The sequence below is a fragment of the Ruditapes philippinarum genome, unplaced genomic scaffold (assembly GCF_026571515.1).
Source record: "Ruditapes philippinarum isolate M1 unplaced genomic scaffold, ASM2657151v2 ctg1548_1_1_1_1, whole genome shotgun sequence".
In the NCBI taxonomy this organism is placed as follows: domain Eukaryota; kingdom Metazoa; phylum Mollusca; class Bivalvia; order Venerida; family Veneridae; genus Ruditapes; species Ruditapes philippinarum.
The window spans coordinates 6,028-24,093 of record NW_026859508.1 but is presented as its reverse complement, the minus strand read 5'-3'; the positions used below and the strand labels follow the sequence as shown (position 1 = coordinate 24,093).

General features: G+C 34.1%; 1 protein-coding gene across 1 annotated transcript in view; it reads left to right on the top strand.

Moving 5' to 3' along the window:
• Positions 1-17,818, top strand: part of LOC132756742 (trifunctional purine biosynthetic protein adenosine-3-like) — a 42,624-nt gene extending 24,806 nt beyond the window's left edge. The window contains exons 11-22 of the mRNA XM_060747874.1: positions 1,109-1,325; positions 2,604-2,708; positions 2,894-3,008; positions 4,339-4,537; positions 5,644-5,892; positions 7,933-8,135; positions 9,075-9,228; positions 9,505-9,615; positions 10,786-10,922; positions 11,453-11,570; positions 15,817-15,956; positions 17,137-17,818. Of these exons, the coding sequence (XP_060603857.1) occupies positions 1,109-1,325; positions 2,604-2,708; positions 2,894-3,008; positions 4,339-4,537; positions 5,644-5,892; positions 7,933-8,135; positions 9,075-9,228; positions 9,505-9,615; positions 10,786-10,922; positions 11,453-11,570; positions 15,817-15,956; positions 17,137-17,322 (1,934 nt within the window). The 3' untranslated portion in view covers positions 17,323-17,818. The remainder of the gene's footprint in view (positions 1-1,108; positions 1,326-2,603; positions 2,709-2,893; positions 3,009-4,338; positions 4,538-5,643; positions 5,893-7,932; positions 8,136-9,074; positions 9,229-9,504; positions 9,616-10,785; positions 10,923-11,452; positions 11,571-15,816; positions 15,957-17,136) is intronic.
• Positions 17,819-18,066: the final 248 nt, after the last annotated feature.

The following is an 18,066-nucleotide window of genomic DNA, read 5'->3' as shown; positions in this document are numbered from 1 at the left end:
TAGCCATTATTTTGGCTACAAATATGCAATATGCTTTTTCTAAAGGTTAAGACTGAATAATTTCAGTGCCTTGAACGTTGTATGGAAATGGTTTGTGTTAACATTGAAAAGTTTTAAGGGCTTTGAACTTAAAATGAAAAAAAAAAAATTAATGCACCATCTGAAATTTTGGCTGCATGCGGGGGCATCCGTGGCATGATGACACATTTCTAGTTTCCTTTACTCATACTGGCTAAATTTATATATTAATAGATTTTTTTGCATAGAATTTGAAAGTTTTCATTGTTAATGTAAAGGAAAACCATGTTTACTCGAATGACACCAATAGCGGTTAGTAAACAGCGCATACATGGCCAAGTTTTTAAGTTGTTGGCTTCAACCAGTAGCCCCCCTGCCCCCTTCCCCCAGTGCTGTGTGTTTAAAACCTGTCCGCGATTTAAGATTCTTTCATGTGAGGAAGCTATCTAGCAAGCCTACGGAAAATTGGTGGTTCTACTAAGGTGCCTGTTCATGCCTGAAATAATGCCAGGAAGGGCACCTGAGGTCTTCTTCCACCTGTAAAGCTGGAAAGTATTCATATGACCTTTTCAGTGTTTGTGTGACCTAGGAACCACCAAAAACTACCAGGAAGTTGAAGTAATATATAGGATTTCGATATCAATGTACAAAACTCAATTAGATATTCAGGATAGAGTGTGGTCAATGGTACAGTTGTTAGATTGGATTTGCTTAAAACTGGTGCAGCATGCTATCATTATTCAAACTTTGAAAGGGCCAGAAATTGCTTGAGATGATTATCTGGTCTAGACTAAAACAAACAAATTAGAATTGTAAGTACCTATATATATATATTTGTAACTGTATAAATGTGTTATAGAAGGCATGTTATAGAAAGCATGCTAAAGTTTGTAAAATTAATTTGATGTAATTTTAACCTTTTAAGAATAGGTAAAGTTATCTTGAATATTTGTTTGTTGTTTGTAACATCACAGCTCATTAAATTGAATAAGTAACATAAGTGTGATAAAGAAATGGGGAAAAAAAGAGGTCTAAAGGTCCTATTCAGAGTTTAATTTTTAATTTTTCTGCCTTTTACTACCTATTCCAGGAATAGAAGAAGCAGAAAATCTTGGTATAACTGTATTCCATGCTGGTACTAGTATGAAAGATGATTTGCTGGTAACGAGTGGGGGTCGTGTACTTGCCCTGATGGCGATGGAGTCGAACTTTGAAACAGCGGCATCAGTGGCACAGAAAGGAGCTGAAATGATCAAGTTTGATGGAGTGTATCATAGGAAAGATATAGGATTTAGGGTTGTTAGTAGGTGAGATGCTGCTTTTAGTATTTTGACTACCCTCTGGTCATTGATGTGAGCTCTGTTTAAAGATATACTTTGCCCATCTTTGAGTAAAATAAATTTTCTCACAGAAATTTATGGAAGTCTATAAACTTGTTACTGAATATGTCTAATTTGAGTTAAAGGATGTATATACTATGTATTGGAAGCTGCAGTCCCTATTATTGGTCAAGTTAAGTTTGTCCTTTCTTTCAAAAAATGTGAGTTTAACAACACTATATATTCATATTGTGGCCTCCTATAGTGTGTCGACTTCAAACCGTAACATACATTCAATGTACTCTGTGTGTGAAGTCGATATATGTTGATTTTATAAATTATTTACAAATAGACAGTAAAGTAATTTTCAATATTTTCAAATATTAAATTTGAGCATAATGTATCTTTAAAGCATTGATGTTTGTTTTGTCAGTATTATAACAGTCAGGCGAGCACTCAGAGGTTAACCAGGTTCTTTTGATGTTAGAATTGTGCACTAGGTCATCTTCTGCCATATACTGTATGCTTAAAACTTGTTATTTTAGAGTCTGTGTGAAATGTAGCTCAATCACAAAAGTATTTATGATATACTTATTTCCAATTTTTCTGTTTCCCATGCCTTAAGCTGTCCATATTCAATATGCTTGAAAGAACAAGGGTCCACGTAGACAATAACATGTTCAACATGGGATTTTTACCTGGCTACCAGGTCGTGATAAAACACCCTTACATTATATAGATAATAAACCTTTATGTCTGTCTGTGAATTATTATTATTATATAATTATTTGTAAGAAAGATTGAAAATTCCAGCTGTCTGCTTGTATATACCAGTATAATCTGCTGAAAGTGGCAAAACTATGATGCTATGGTATTAACATATTTGATATGTTAACATTTTATGAAGGATAACAGAAATCAAGCCGGTATTTTAGGTTATGTATAAAACACATACTAAATAAACTTCTGACTGGTGCATCTAATTAATACTCCCATCAATGATTTATACAGTGTAAGTTTTATACATACCCCAAAATATTGGCTAAGTTATAAATTTAAGTGGGCACAGTTAAACTTAAAATCGGGCATGAAATGCAGAAAGAGTAGCGTAACATGCAGGACTAATGGAATTTAGCAGTCATTTTTGTAGGATGAGTGGCTCCCAAAATAATTATGATGAACTTTTAGAAATATGACCTTGAGATTTGTAAATGTGACCTTGAGATATGTATACTGTAATTGATGTAAAATTTGTAATATTTTCAGGTCATTACATACACCGCCATTAAGTTATAAGGATGCAGGTGTAGACATTGCTGCTGGTAACAATCTTGTACAAGCTATAAAACCTCTAGCTGCCTCATCTACAAGGTATATATTGTTAAAATCAGCTTAAAAACAAACAAATAATTGTTTGTGTACATAAAAAAAAGGTTATAGAATGAAATCAAAATTATAAGATAGCCAAATGTAAAGAAAAGATGGTGAATCCTTAATTCTTTTGATCATTGCTATCAATCCACATGATATGAAATACATGTATTATAAATATTTAGATCTGGTTGTATGGCAGCCCTTGGATCATTTGGTGCCCTGTTTGACCTCAAGGCTGCAGGCTTTCAAGATCCTATACTGGTGTCTGGCACAGATGGTGTGGGAACCAAACTTAAGGCAAGTATCAGATGTTAAGTTTTAGGTAAAACTTGATATGAGAAGTTGCAAGCACAGCTCCGATAGGGTTGGGGGGGGGGGGGTGATAGGGAAAAGGTGCCTCAGACACCTTGGCCTGTGGTGTTTTTTCCCCTATTAAATCAGGGAAATTCTTGGAAATTGTAGAAAAATGAAATTTTTAAATTGAGTATGTGAAAAAACATCAGAAACTGTTTTCTTAAGACATCAACCTGAATTTAAAACCCATGGCTTTCATATATTAAGTTTGAAATTTGTGAAATATGTAGAAGACTTGTATTTTAAAATGTGCACCTAAAATGCGCCAGAAGTCCCCATTCAATGTGCAGATTCCATTTTGTTGCCTTAGAGAGCATTTAAATTAATAAATGTGGAACTGGCAAAATGACTTGAAAAGATTCTCAATTTATCTCCCCTGGACCAAAATAAACCAATATGTTAAGTAATTTGAAGAAGCTTTCATATTAAGATATCTTTGCGACAAGAAGAGGCATGAAAAATGTGTGTTTTACTGCCTGCTTTTCTATCATGTTACTAAAAATAGCATTAAATCCTCTCAATGCTAGAAATATTACAGCAACAGAGCTGTACAACTAGGATAGAGCCAGGTCTCCTGGCACAGCCATAAAGTTTGAACAGGCTGCTTATTCTTCATATATTTTAGCTTGACTATTAGATAAGAATAAGTAGAGCTATTGTAGTCACCCGAGCGTCTGTGTTGGCGTTGGCGTAACCACTTATGTTAAAGTTTTTGTAATACCTCAAATATTTTCAAAGTCCATTGACATATGGCTTTGAAACTTTGCACATGTGTTCACCATCATGACCCCAACCTGTAGACAGGAGCAGGTAACTCTATCAAGCATTTTGACAGAATTATACCCCTTTTTCGACAAATATTTTCAAAGTCCATTAACATATGGCTTTAAGTTTATATATAACTCATATGGCAACTTTCCAGCTTATGTGGTGGAGGAAGACCCCAGCTGCCTCTCCTTGCATTATGTCACTGGCAGATTATCTAAGTAGAACCACTGACTTTCCGTCAGCCAGCTGGATAGCTTTCTCACATGAACGAATCCATAAAGTCCATAGCAGGATTCGAACCCACAATGGTTAGTGGTTTGAGTTCAGCAAGCTACTAATTAACCACTGGGCCATGTAGTCCTCCCTAACTTTTTGTAGTCAGTTATTAAAACCCCTTTTACAAATAAGAGGAAAGGTAGAGAATAAGGGGAATAAGGAATCTGAATTTTTCTTTGTATAAATGATGAAACGTGTTTAAACAGTAAACATTTCTGTTATATTTTAGATTGCTCAGGCCATTGAGCATCATAAATCTATTGGAATTGACCTGGTAGCTATGTGTGTTAATGACATACTTGCCCACGGAGCAGAACCTCTCTATTTCCTGGATTATTACGCCACAGGGCGGTTGAAGGTAAATGTGGCAAGGGATGTTATAGAAGGTATCACAGAGGGATGTAAACAGGCTGGATGTGCTCTTGTCGGTATGTGTACTCATTTCTCTTCTGTCTCATATATGTGTCCTCTGTATTTGGTGCAAGTTATTTGAGGAAACACGTACTTGGCTATTCATAATTTAATCCGGTTAGGTGGACCCACTGAAAAGCTATGACTAAAAACATTTGTTAAAATAGGTGCTAAAATCCAGAAAAACAAAACAAATTGACATAATGTTATGCATTCTTTTACTTTTCAAAGACATTTCATGCATTATTTTACTTTTCAAAGACATTTTTAATCAATAGAATATTATCATAAACATACTTTGTTATTTACCAGAAACTGTATAGAAAACATATTAAACTTTGAAATTTCATACATTTAGTAGAAGTATGTTATACAATTTTCAGTGTAGAAATCAAGTCTAAAGGTCATTTGTGTCTCAAAATTGATTCAGACACCATGTAGGATTGGTAGTCTGTCACTTGTGGAGAAACTGGAAATTGTGTGTTACAATCCAGGAAAGTTTGTTAGGTGAATCACCTGCTGAGATATGACTAAAACATGTTTTTAAATAAGCGCTTAAATCCTCAATAACAAACAAGCATTCATAACTTTATGCATCATTTTTCTATAATTTTATGCATCATTTTACTTATAAACTAAACCCGTGTGGCTGAGGGATTGCCTGTAATGGTTGAAGCAAAAGATTTGCAGCCCCCATTTATCCCTGAGTGATCGTAAGAGGAGACTAAATGAGCCGCGTCATGACAGAACAAAGGTAATGATCAGTCTGATCAGGATCCATGCTGTTTGCTTACAAACATTATTACAAGTAGAGAAACTGATAGCGAACAGCATTGATTCTGATCAGACTGCGCAGATGTACAGGCTGGTCAGGATCCATGCTGGTTGCAAACGCATTACGTTGGTTTTGTCGTGGCGCGGCTCAAATGGGTTAAAATAAATGAAGTCTCTGCATCTGTAAGCTCCAGCATGTGAGTTGGTTTTGACTCCTGGTGTTGCTTTAAAGTTTGTAACATCCGAGGTTAGCGAAAATCGTACTTGAAATTCCTGTTCTGGTATCATATAAACTATATTGTGCTTGTGCACCATAAAACCAAACAAACAAACACAACCTATTATTCAGGTGGAGAAACAGCTGAGATGCCTGGTATGTACCAGCAAGGTGACTATGATATAGCCGGGTTTGCTGTCGGTGCCGTAGAGCGTAACAAGATACTTCCCCGTGTTCAGAACATACGTGAAGGTGATGCCGTGATTGGACTGGGATCCAGTGGTCTCCATAGTAACGGGTTTAGTTTAGTTAGAAAACTTGTAGAGAAGTTGGAGCTGAGATATGATAAACCTTCGCCATTCAAAACTGGAAACAGTCTAGGTGAGTTACTTTAAAATTTGTAAATACTGCTAAAGTTAGTTATTAGAGATGTCATTTTTATCCGTTTAAAGGGGCATGGTCGGTTTTTAGCTAAAATCCAGTTAGAAAATTTCATTACCGGTTGTCGAAGTTAGTATTTGACAAATGGGGCGAATTTTTATTTAATTGGTTCTTAATATTATCTTAGTTTTTTGTTTGTATTTTGGTTGTACCAAACAATGTATTTTTTCCAATCTGATCAAATACAGTATGACCCTATTGGAAAATAGTTTATGTATTGTAATCATTTTGAGTACAACAAAATACGAACAAAATGGCATATCTTGTCATAAAGAAACAAAGTTAATGTTGGAAATCTAAGGATTTTTATGCTCCCCGAAAAAATTTCTGGAGAGCATATAGTCGCCGCCTTGTCCGTCCGTCCGTCCGTCTTTCCGTCCGTCCCCTTTTCTTGTCCGGGACATAACTTTGAAACAACAAGAGGTATCAACATGAAACTTTGTAGGTAGATAGATCTTATTGAGTAGGTGTGCAGTGCACAAGAACCGTAACTCTGCCTTGCCTAATTTTTGAATTATTCCCCTTTGTTTATTTTTACACTTTGAACTTTGTCCGGGACATAACTCTTTAATGTATAAGAGATATCAACATGAAACTTTGTAGTAGATAGATCTCATTGAGTAAGTTTGCAGTGCACAAGAACTGTAACACTGTCTTGCCTACTTTTGGAGTTATTGCCCTTTGTTCATTTGACACTTTTCAACTTTGTCTGGGACATTACTCTAAATTATAAGAGATATCAACATGAAACTTTGTAGATAGATAGGTCTCATGTGGTGGAAGTGCAGTGCTTAAGGATCATTACTCTGCCTTGCCTTATTTTGAAGTAATTGCCCTTTGTTTATTTTTACTTTTTGACTTTTGTCCTGGACATTACTTTAAAACTATTAGAGATATCAACATGAAACTTTGTAGGTAGCTAGATATAATTGGATAGAACTGCAATGCTTAAAGAACCTAAACAAAGCCTGGTCTAATTTTGGAGTTATTGCCCGTTGTTCATTTTTTTTATACTTTCCTGTGTCCAGAACCTTCTCGGGGAGCATCACCCGGTTCAACCGGTTCTTGTATTAGTAGGGTTAGTTAAACATTTAACACGGTTATTACGTTGTTGTTTAGACTCTTAGCATTTTTGGTACATTATAAATGTGACACGCCTATTTGTTATGTTTTTGATTCAATTATAATTATGAGTATTTAAGTAATGTATTCTTTTTTCAGCTTAAATGAAAAAGAGCATCATAATCCATTATTTCAGTTTCTACCATAATTAAAAATTTTGTTTAGTTTAATACCTGTTAAACAGTGTATCTGTCATAAACCAGCATGTTCTTATGTATTGAGTCCTCCCACCTTCCTACTTGTATAATATACTAGGTTTAGGTCCTGTATGAAACTTTGCATTTTTAGGTCAAGAAATTTTTATTATAAGAGAACTAAAATTAGCTACAAGCAACATCTTGTAAGGTTATATGGCACCTTAGTACACGCTGGTCAATGGTCTCTACTGAAGGTATTGGCCAGTTATGATCTTTATAGCTTTTATAGTGACCCTTACCATGCTATATATCTGAAATGAACTTGCTTGTCTTTTGATCTGGCCAAAACCATTTGAGCCGCGTCACGACAAAACCAACATAATTGGTTTGCGACCAGCATGAATGAAGACCAGCCTGCGCATCTGCACAGTCTGATCAGGATCTGCGCAGATGCGCAGGCTGGTCTGGATCCATGCTGGTCACAAACCCATTATGTTGGTTTTGTCGTGACACGGTTCATTTATTGTAAGCAGGAAAAATTTCAAAATGAGAGCTGATAGAATAGCAAACAGTGCAAACCATGATCAGATGGCACATCTTTGCTGGCTGGTCTTGGTCTGCACTGATAAAAGTGTAGATTCAATTGCTGCCAGCAGGATAATAAGTATTAAAATGTATCTTTTTCGAGTAGGTATAATCATAACAATATATATTATTGCAGGAGATGACCTTTTAACCCCAACCAGAATTTATGTTGATGGTGTTCTCCCATTGATGAAGACCGGGGACGTGAAAGCTTTCGCTCACATTACTGGAGGAGGGTTAGTGGAGAATATTCCAAGAATCCTCCCAGACGGTCACAGGGTCAGGTTGGATGCCAGTAAATGGAGCATGCCCCCAGTCTTTGGCTGGCTGGCAGAAAAGGTAAGTTGTGGAAGGAGAAATTAATTTTATACACAAATTTACCCATTTATTTAATGACTTAGGAAAGCAAATCCTTCAACTTTGATAGAGATTGAAGCTCGACTATCATATACATATTTAGGATCATTTAAAGTTAATTTGGTTTTTAAACTTCATTTTTTAATCAGAATACTGTATTGCTTGTCCATATTACAGTTTAAAGGGACTCCACTGAGGTTTTTTGAAATGGTGGAACTTGAAATATTTTTCCAGATAAATGTAACATTTGATGTAGGTTTAGACCACAAATCTTTGTGCAAATTTTCAGATCATTTGCGCACTTTGTTTTTCCAGAATAGTTATTCAAATTGTAAAAATATGAAACTCAAATTGTAAAAATATGACCAAAAATGATAGGTGTCCCAACTATTTTCACACAAATCGAGCTAAGAAAAGCATAAAAATACGATTTTCAATTTATTTCAAAGTATATTTCTTGACCATCTTTGCATATATTTCAGTTTAAAGTGTCCCAGCTCATTTATGTACGAAAATTCAAATTTTATGTTCTTAGGCTTTTAAACCTCAGCGGAGTCGCTTTAAGTGGTCAAATATATTATTTTGATAGGTCAATAATTTATCGTAAAGTTTCTTTGTTGAATTACTACTGAAAAATTAGTAACAGTACTTGTAACAGAGCGGTAAATGTTTTTAGTAAAAATATGTGTGAATTTGTTAAGTTTAAATAGGCTATGTGTGATTTGGAGGATTAAGAACAGCCACACTGATTGGCCAAAACAAATTGAATGCTAGAGGAATAGGTAAAGAAAATAAATCTGTATTTTTCAAATATTTGTCTATCCATGATTGTGATTTCAGACGTTTACATGTATATGTCCATACTATACATGTATGTATGTATGGTTGTGTATAAAAGTTTTATATATATGATTGTTACAGGGAAATATACCAGAATCTGAGATGGCAAAGACATTTAACTGTGGTATTGGTGCAGTACTTATAGTCGACCATTCACTAGCCAATCAGATTGTAGAACAGCTCTCTACCGGTGGTGAAACAGCTGCAGTGATTGGCTCTGTAGAGAAACAAACAGGTTTGCCAGTTTATACTAAAAATTTTTCCATCCTTACTTTTTCTTGCAGCACCTTCATTTTTAAAGTCATATTTTTGTCTTGTCTGCTTTTTGTTTAAAAATTTTTTTTTGGTTAATTTGTTATTGTTATGCAAAATCTTTAGCGTAGTATGTTGGATAATTTTATTACAGTTTAAAGTTTTATTTATTTCCAGAGGCTCGCATAATAAGATTTTATTCAACTTGTTCAATATATTTAGTATTAAATTTATCCTCTCTGTACAATGTCATGTATAGGAGAGCGTAGAGTGATCATAGAGAAGTTACAGACGGCTCTAATACAGTGCTGGAGACATGTGCCTGGTGTGAGCAGGAAGAAAAGAGTTGGTGTGCTTATCTCTGGATCTGGTATGTAGTTAAACAATCTCCTTTAATTTGATCTCTTTATTTAAGATTAACTACATTTATTCTAAGAATAGTGGCTATTCTAAAAATATTGTCACAAATGCCTGGTAAGAAATGTTATATGGAGCCATTTCTTTTGTTAATTTCTGTTGTTTTTTTTATAGAGGGCCAATGGTCCCTTACTCTATTGTTACAGAATGAATTCTATTGCTCTCTTTTGTTATGTTTACAGTTAGATTGCCCCCTTTCCCTATTTGGTTGCGCTACTCTTCTCACCCAGAGAATAAAGTTTTCCCTTCAGCTGCTTCTTGTACAAACATCATATCATGAACTAATAAAGGTTTTTGCTTTCATCTTAACACATGTCTTTGAGATCAAAAAAAGAAGTAGCTATCCAAGGCATGAAGCTCTGGCATTCATAAAAATCCAAGTTTGTGAAATGACATTTAGGATGTAGTCTGTATACCAATTATATATGGCTTTAAGGGAAACTGTCCACTTCGAAAAAAATTTATTTGAATTGATAGGTAGTCTTTAAATATAATGTTAGTTTACTAATATAGCATGTACTTTAACTTACTGCCTCTATTCGTCTTGTATACTGGTTTTATCACCTCTGAATTCAACTTAATTGAGACATTTCAGGTGCATGATTAATTTATTGTGACTGGCTGGCAGTCTTTGCAAGACAAACATTTATTTCACTGATAATTTAATAGTTGCAAGGATTGTGTACAGTTTTCATGAGGGAAGTATTTTCAGTGACTGCTTTGTAAAGCAAGTGTTTTTATTGGCAGTTTTACTCTTAAAGCATATATCCCCCTTGTGGCTGAGGTGTTGTCTTTAAGGGTTGAGGCATCAGAATTGCAGCCATCATTTATCTCTGCTTGATTGTAAAAGGCCACTAAATGGGTTTGAATAATTGGCGTCTATTGCATCTCATAACTCAAGCATGTTTGATGGTTTTAACCACTGGTGTTGATATAACACCCTAAGTTAGCCAAAATCAACTCTCCTGTTTCGACGCCATTTGACCTAAATTGTTTTGGTGCACAGTAAAAACCAAACAAAACAAAGAATAACATGTCTTATGGCAGTTTCTTCCCAGTTGCTATTACCATTATCAAGGATTTATTGTGTTTTGAATAAACATCAGGGCTCTCTGTTTTGTAGGTACTAATCTGCAGGCATTGATTGACTTCACTCGGGATCCCTCTAACTTCAGTGCAGCAGAAATAGTTCTTGTTATCTCTAACAAACCAGATGCTCAAGGTCTGAACAGAGCAGAAAAAGCTGGCATTGCTACAAAGGTTTGTAAATGATGACATGTCTGAATAGATCTAACTGTGTGCAATTAAGATTGTTCTTTTCAGAGAAAGTTGTCAAATATGCATGCATATGCTGTCCTTTATTCCAGTTATGTATTCTTTAGAATAAAATTATAGCAGTTGTTGAAAAGGAAATTGGAAATTATTGTCAAAAATTATCTTATTATTTTACCTCTTTTAATAAGTTAAAATAAGTTAAAAACTGTGTTGTTACTTTGCAGTCTTTTATGCCTTTAAACAAGGTAGTCAACATGCTTACTGAACTTCAGTTACAAGTTAAGAATATGACCCATAGCTTCTGAGTAGAACTACCAGCTTATCTATAAGCTAGCTGAATAGCTTCCTCATATGAAAAAATTCAAACTCCTAGCCAGGATTTGAAACCACAGCAGTGATGGAAAAGTGGTTTGAAGCCACTGATCCAAACCACTCGATCATTCTTGCCCACCCCCATCCAACCACATTAACAATTCACAAAATAAATGCTATAATCTATGTTCACATTATAACAGGTGATAAGTCATAAGAATTATGGAAGTAGAGAAGATTTTGATGAAGCTTTACATCATAGTCTGATAGCTGCTGGAGTAGAGATAATTTGTCTAGCTGGCTTCATGCGAATACTCTCAGGTAATTATATGTTTAAAAATACTCTTCATTTTTTGGTTTTTAGATGTTTAGAAATATCCTCTCATAAATACTCTGGTAATTACGGAAGATGTGGAAAAATATTTTCTCACAAATAAACTTTGGTGAACAGATATTTAGAAATATTCTCTCATAGATATTATACTTTGGTAATTAGATCTTTAGAATTTCATGTACATGTTTAGAAATATTTTCTCATATTGCTCTTTGGTAATTATAGATGTTTTTAATTAGAAACATTCTCTCATAAATACTCTTGGTAAATAGATATTTTGACACATTTTCTCATAAATACTCTTTGGTAATTAGAAATTTTGACACATTTTCTCATAAATACTCTTTGGTAATTAAATATTAGAAGATATTCTGTCATCAAAAGTCTGGTAATTAGGTGTTACAGATTCTATCATCAAAACTCTTGTTATAAATTCTGAGACGTTTTTGACAGATATCCTGCAATAGTTATAGTACATGTATGTACAAATATTCCATTGATCTTTGATGTTGTGATTTAACTGACCTCCTGTTTGAAGATATACTATGCTCAAATTTGATATTAGAAAATATTGATAATTGCTACACAGTCTTTTTGTAAATAAAAAGTAAAAATGTTTTGACTTAACAGAAAGTAGATATGTTATGTTTAAAACTCTACAGAGAATAAGTGGTCACAATTTGAATATATAGTGTCATTTAAAAAAACTGGCAGTTTTTTTAAGAATAGACAAACTTTACTTGACCCATAATAGGGAATGCATTTTCCAATGCATAGTTTATTCATTCTTTTATTCGAAATAGACATATTCAGTAAGAATTTCATATAAATTTCTGCGATTAAAATATTTTACTCAAGGATGAGCATAGTATATCTTTAATTTAATTAATGGTCTTAGCATTGAATGAGGAACTGTCCAGTATCATTTTGTGGGATTTTAGAATCAATATTATAAAATGTAGGCGGTAACAGTGTCGAGTGTACATGTAGCTATTGTCCCCACTAGTATACAGAGGGTAATTGGAGAAAAACTTTAAAATTTATGTTTTCTGTGTTAATTGTTAATAACCCATTGCTTTGTGTATGTCAACCATATTTAAAAGGTCGGAAGATTTCTTAAGACACTGGATTTTCTGGAAGATAAAATGTTGCTATGGAATCTTAAAGGGACTCCACTGAGGTTTGACTGGAAATATTTTTGTGCCCCCACGTTAGTGGCGGGCATTTAGATTTACCCTTGTCCGTCCTTCCGTCCGTCCTTCCGTCCGTCTGTCTGTTCACTTTTGTGTCGCAAGTAACTCAAAAAGTATTTGACCTAGAGTCATGAAACTTTACAGGAATGTTGATCAGCATGTGTAGTTGTGCACCTGGGTATTTTTGTCTGGATATTTTTAGTATTTTCAGAGTTATTGCCCTTGACTAAGTAAAAATTTGCAATTTTCAACTTGTGTCGCATGTAACTCAAAAAGTATTTGACCTAGAGTCATGAAACTTTACAGGAATGTTGATCAGCATGTGTAGTTGTGCACCTGGGTATTTTTGTTGGGATATTTTTAGTATTTTCAGAGTTATTGCCCTTGACTTAGTAAAATTTTGCAATTTTCAACTTGTGTCGCATGTAACTCAAAAAGTATTTGACCTATCTAGAGTCATGAAACTTTACAGGAATGTTGATCAGCATGTGAAGTTGTGCACCTGGGTATTTTCGTCTGGATATTTTTAGTATTTTCAGAGTTATTGCCCTTGACTTAGTAAAATTTTGCAATTTTCAACTTATGTCGCATGTAACCCAAAAAGTATTTGACCTAGAGTCATGAAACTTTATAGGAATGTTGATCAGCATGTGTTGTTGTGCACCTGGGTATTTTCGTCTGGATATTTTTAGTATTTTCAGAGTTATTGCCCTTGACTTAGTAAAATTTTGCAATTTTCAACTTGTGTCCCATGTAACTCAAAAAAAAATTTGACCTAGAGTCATGTAACTTTACAGGAATGTTGATCAGCATGTGTAGTTGTGCACCTGGGTATTTTCGTGTGGATATTTTTAGTATTTCAGAGTTATTACCCTTGACTTAGTAAAATTTTGCAATTTTCAACATGTGTCGCACGTAACTCAAAAAGTATTTGACCTATCTAGAGTCATGTAACTTTACATGAATATTGATCAGCATGTGCAGTTATGCACCAGGTATTTTCGTCTGGATTTATTTAGTATTTTTAGAGTTATTGCCCTTCACTTAGAAAATTTTTGCAATTTTCAACTTGTGTTGCAAGTTACTCAAAAAGGATTTGACATAGTCTTTAAACCTTATGGGTAGGTTGCTCAGCATATTTAGATTTGCACCTGGGGTTTCACTTGTGGATTTATCCAGTATTTGTAGAGTTATTTCCCTTGACTTAGTAAAAAGATTGACAGAACAGTGGCGCGGTGGGGGCACCCGTGTCCTATGGACACATTTCTAGTTCGAGATTAATGTTCCATTTGATGTAGGTTTAGACCAAACACTTATGTAGACAATTTCAGATCATTAGCTCCCTCCATTTTCCAGAAAAAGAAATTTATGTGTGAAAAGCGTTGTAGCTCTTTTTACTTAAATCGGGCTAAGAATATCACAAAAATCTGATTTTCAATATATTTCTTTGTATATTTTCTTTTATATCTTTTTGCATACCTTTCTGTTTTAAGTTCCCCAGCTGAACTGTAAAAGAAATTCAAAATTTTGTTTCTAGGCTTTTGGACCTCAGTTGAGTTCCTTTAATACTCCCAATAACATTTTTTTCTCACTGGTTTCATGGTTTCAGCAGATAAGTGTTTCAGTTTTTTATTTTCTATGAATATTCATGAGATCACGTAATAAATTTCTTCCGATATATGTGATGTAACTCTGCTTTATATCAGTGGTGATTTTAGTATTCATGAAGTCAGACAGTTCCTTTTTATAGAGTGTTGTAACATGGCCAGACTTGTTTACATCATGTAATAAAACTAAAACACATGTTCTGTTGCAGCTATTATGTACAGACAATTTCATGCCGTTATTTGCATACCATTACCACACAGAATTTGTATAATAAACTTTTGTCAGTGATTCTTTTTTTCCATTCTCGAAACAACCTGTGGCTGTCTGATAGGGGAAAAATAAAGCACATAAATCAGAAAAGGGGGAAAACCTGAAATGAAATTTCAACAACAGAGCGTGGAATTTACCTACTGATTTGATAAAATTTTCAATTTAAATTCAATGTAACATGCATGGTACATAGCAGAGGCTATCTATAGGGACAGCTTTCTGTCTGTTTAATTAAATCAATAAAATTTATCAACTAGCAGAAGCCAGCTGCTTTTAGGTTGTGGTTCTTGTGTACAATGTGGGCATGGCATTTCAGGGGAAAATATATTTATGTTTGGGCTAGGGGAAACAGCCTTTATTTGGCTGTAAAATGTAGGCCTGGGAAAAACACTATTTTAAAGGTACATTATCCCACCGAAATTTGAAATTTATATTAAATTGTTCTTTCTGTATAAATGGCAAACAAGTTTGTTTTGTTAATGTTGTAGTAATGGATTTAGAACATGTAAGATGCCTATCACATGAAGAAATAGGAACTGAATAAATATGAAAGAATTTTTTGATAAAGGTAGCAAATTGTAAACCAAGAGGTATTTTTACTTCCCAACAAAACTACTAAATCACTATAAATGTGTGTATTGCTAAAATGCAAAAGATGGCCAAACAAAACAGCCAATGTATAACATTTTTGAAACTGAAACAGGACACCAAAAATAATAAATTAAAAAAAACCAAAACAGTTTTAGGCCTTATGAGCCTTTAAGTTTGGAATTATTCTTTGGTGATGATAAGAATTGTGATATTACTCTTGTTTTGTTCTGATATTCCAGCAATTTAATCATCACCTTAGTGCAGTAATGGGTTAACTCTTATAAATATTACATAAAGAGTTAACCCCTTACTGTACTAAAGTGACGTAATGATCTACTCCTACTTTATATACATATATTTTTTTTTTTTTCACAAGTTCACATTCTGGGGACATTGAAGGAATATTTCCCATGCTTATTAACTTATTACAGTTTATCGTATTTATTCAGATTATGATATAATGATATTCAATGATAATGAAAAAAAAACTTGTTCACATTCTGGGGACTTTGAAGGAATATTTCCCAGGGTAAATAAATTTTTATCACATTTATACACATTATATTTACAGGTGGTTTTGTGAAGAAATGGTCAGGTAAGATGCTGAATGTACACCCATCTTTGCTGCCGTCCTTTAAAGGCCATGATGCTCATTGGCAAGTGTTGAAGTCTGGAGTTCGAATCTCTGGCTGCTCTGTTCACTTTGTAGCTGTAAGTGTACCTTTAAATTAACCAAGTATTTCTTTCATGTTACACTGCTGCTAATTTGGTAAAATATATTTGCTCTCATTTGAATTTAGGATGTCTTCTTTCTGAGAATTTGCCTTAAAACCTTTTACATTGTCAGTGTCACTTCAAAGCAATTTAATTCAAGTAAGTCTAAAATGGGTGTTTCCTGGAACTGTGCAAATGTGGGGTTGTTTTTTTTGCCTAACTATTTCCTTGGTGTAAACAAAATTTACCATAAAAACTTCACAGTTCACTGCCACTCAAAATAGATTAGTCAACTTCTTGCATTTATTTTCGAAGTGGTGACTTTAAAAATTTTGTTTGCAGAACCTAATTAGCTAGGAAAACTCACAATATTCTTAATTCTGGTAAAAGTTTTTTGTCCATTGTTAGTATGTTAGTAGAAGAAATTTCAGTATCAAAATTTATGCCATTGGTTCTACTCTGGTGCCTGTTAGTGCCTGAAAAAATGTACGGAAAGGCACCTGATATCTTCCACAACCAGTAAAGCTGGATCTAAACTGTGTTGGTGTGACATAAAACCCAACAAAAAAGTATCAAAATTCAAGATCACCTATATAGAAAATGCTACACTCTTGAAATTATAGATAAGCAGCAAAGATATGTTAAGGTAAATTTGTGTAAAGTCTTTAAAATGTCTAGTATATATTTGTTTTTTTATGATACTATCCTGGAAAAAAAATGGCCTTTACACTGGCATTTTGCTTATTTATTTAAAACAGCCCTAAACATTGCCTTTTCTTGTTACCAAGATAGAGATGTATATAATTAAATATAACATTCTATATTTGTATTAACCAGTTTTGTAATAAATTGAAATGTGATTTTCATTATTTGAGCAGCGTCATGGCAAAACCAACATAGTGCGTTTGCGACCAGCATGGATCCAGACCAGCTTGTGCATCCGCACAGTCTGATCAGGATCCATGCTGTTCCCTTACCAACCCTATTACAAGTAGAGAAACTGATAGCGAACATCATGGATCCTGGTCAGACTGTGCGGATGCGCGGGCTGGTCTGGATCCATGCTGGTCGCAAACGCACTATGTTGGCTTTGTCATGACGTGGCTCAAATTTTGTATATTAACCAGTTTTGTTATAAATTAAATTGTGTTTTTCATTATTTAATCTTTGTTACCAGGAAGAAGTTGATGCAGGTGCGATCCTGGTCCAGGAGTCTGTGCCGGTTTACCATGACGACACGGAGGACACATTGAGTGAGCGTATCAAGCTGAAGGAGCACAAAGCCTACCCTAAAGCACTGGAAATGGTGGCCAGTGAGCAAGTTAAACTCAAACCTGATGGCCGTATTGAATGGTGCTATTGATTGTATGTTAGCATGTGACAGTACTGTGTGAAAAATGTGCTAATTTTATTATATCATTGATGCTTTTTTTGTTATCTTAGTTTCTCTTAAAGAGTTTTGAAAATAAGATATGCTTTAGTTAAAAGTTAGCCAACAGTTTCCATTTGTTGTGCTGAGAATAATTTTAAAATTTTAAATGAATTTTTTTAATTAATTCTGTATGGACTAACAAAGTTGTAGACCTATTGCTAAATGTAGTTTAAATATGACAAAATTGACTTGTTGGTTTGGTGCTAAATGGTTGTGTTTACATAATGTATATTTCATATGATTTGCAATAACTTTATTCATAGCATCAAATGATTATTTCTGTAAATAATGTGTTTGGTTTAAAATGAAAATATTTCATTTTGATGTCACTTATATATATACATTGCGTAATATACATGTTTTTTTGAAACTGAAATATTTCATGCAGATTTTTTTTTCAACATTAAAATGTCTTTTGATACTGCTGTCACATATAGAAAGAGTGCCTTAAAGCAGTTTTGACCCAGATTTGTGCAATTTTGTAGGCAGTTTTGGGGCTGCCAAGTGGATAAAATCATAGACTTCTAACCAATTGACTGTCAGGGCTGTGTGTTCAAAACCTGCCAGGGACTTTTGCTTCTTTCATTTGAGAAAGCTATCCAGATAACTTACATCATCATTATGTGAAAACTTTCCTATATTCTAAGAATTAAACTACATTGACTCAAATAAAAC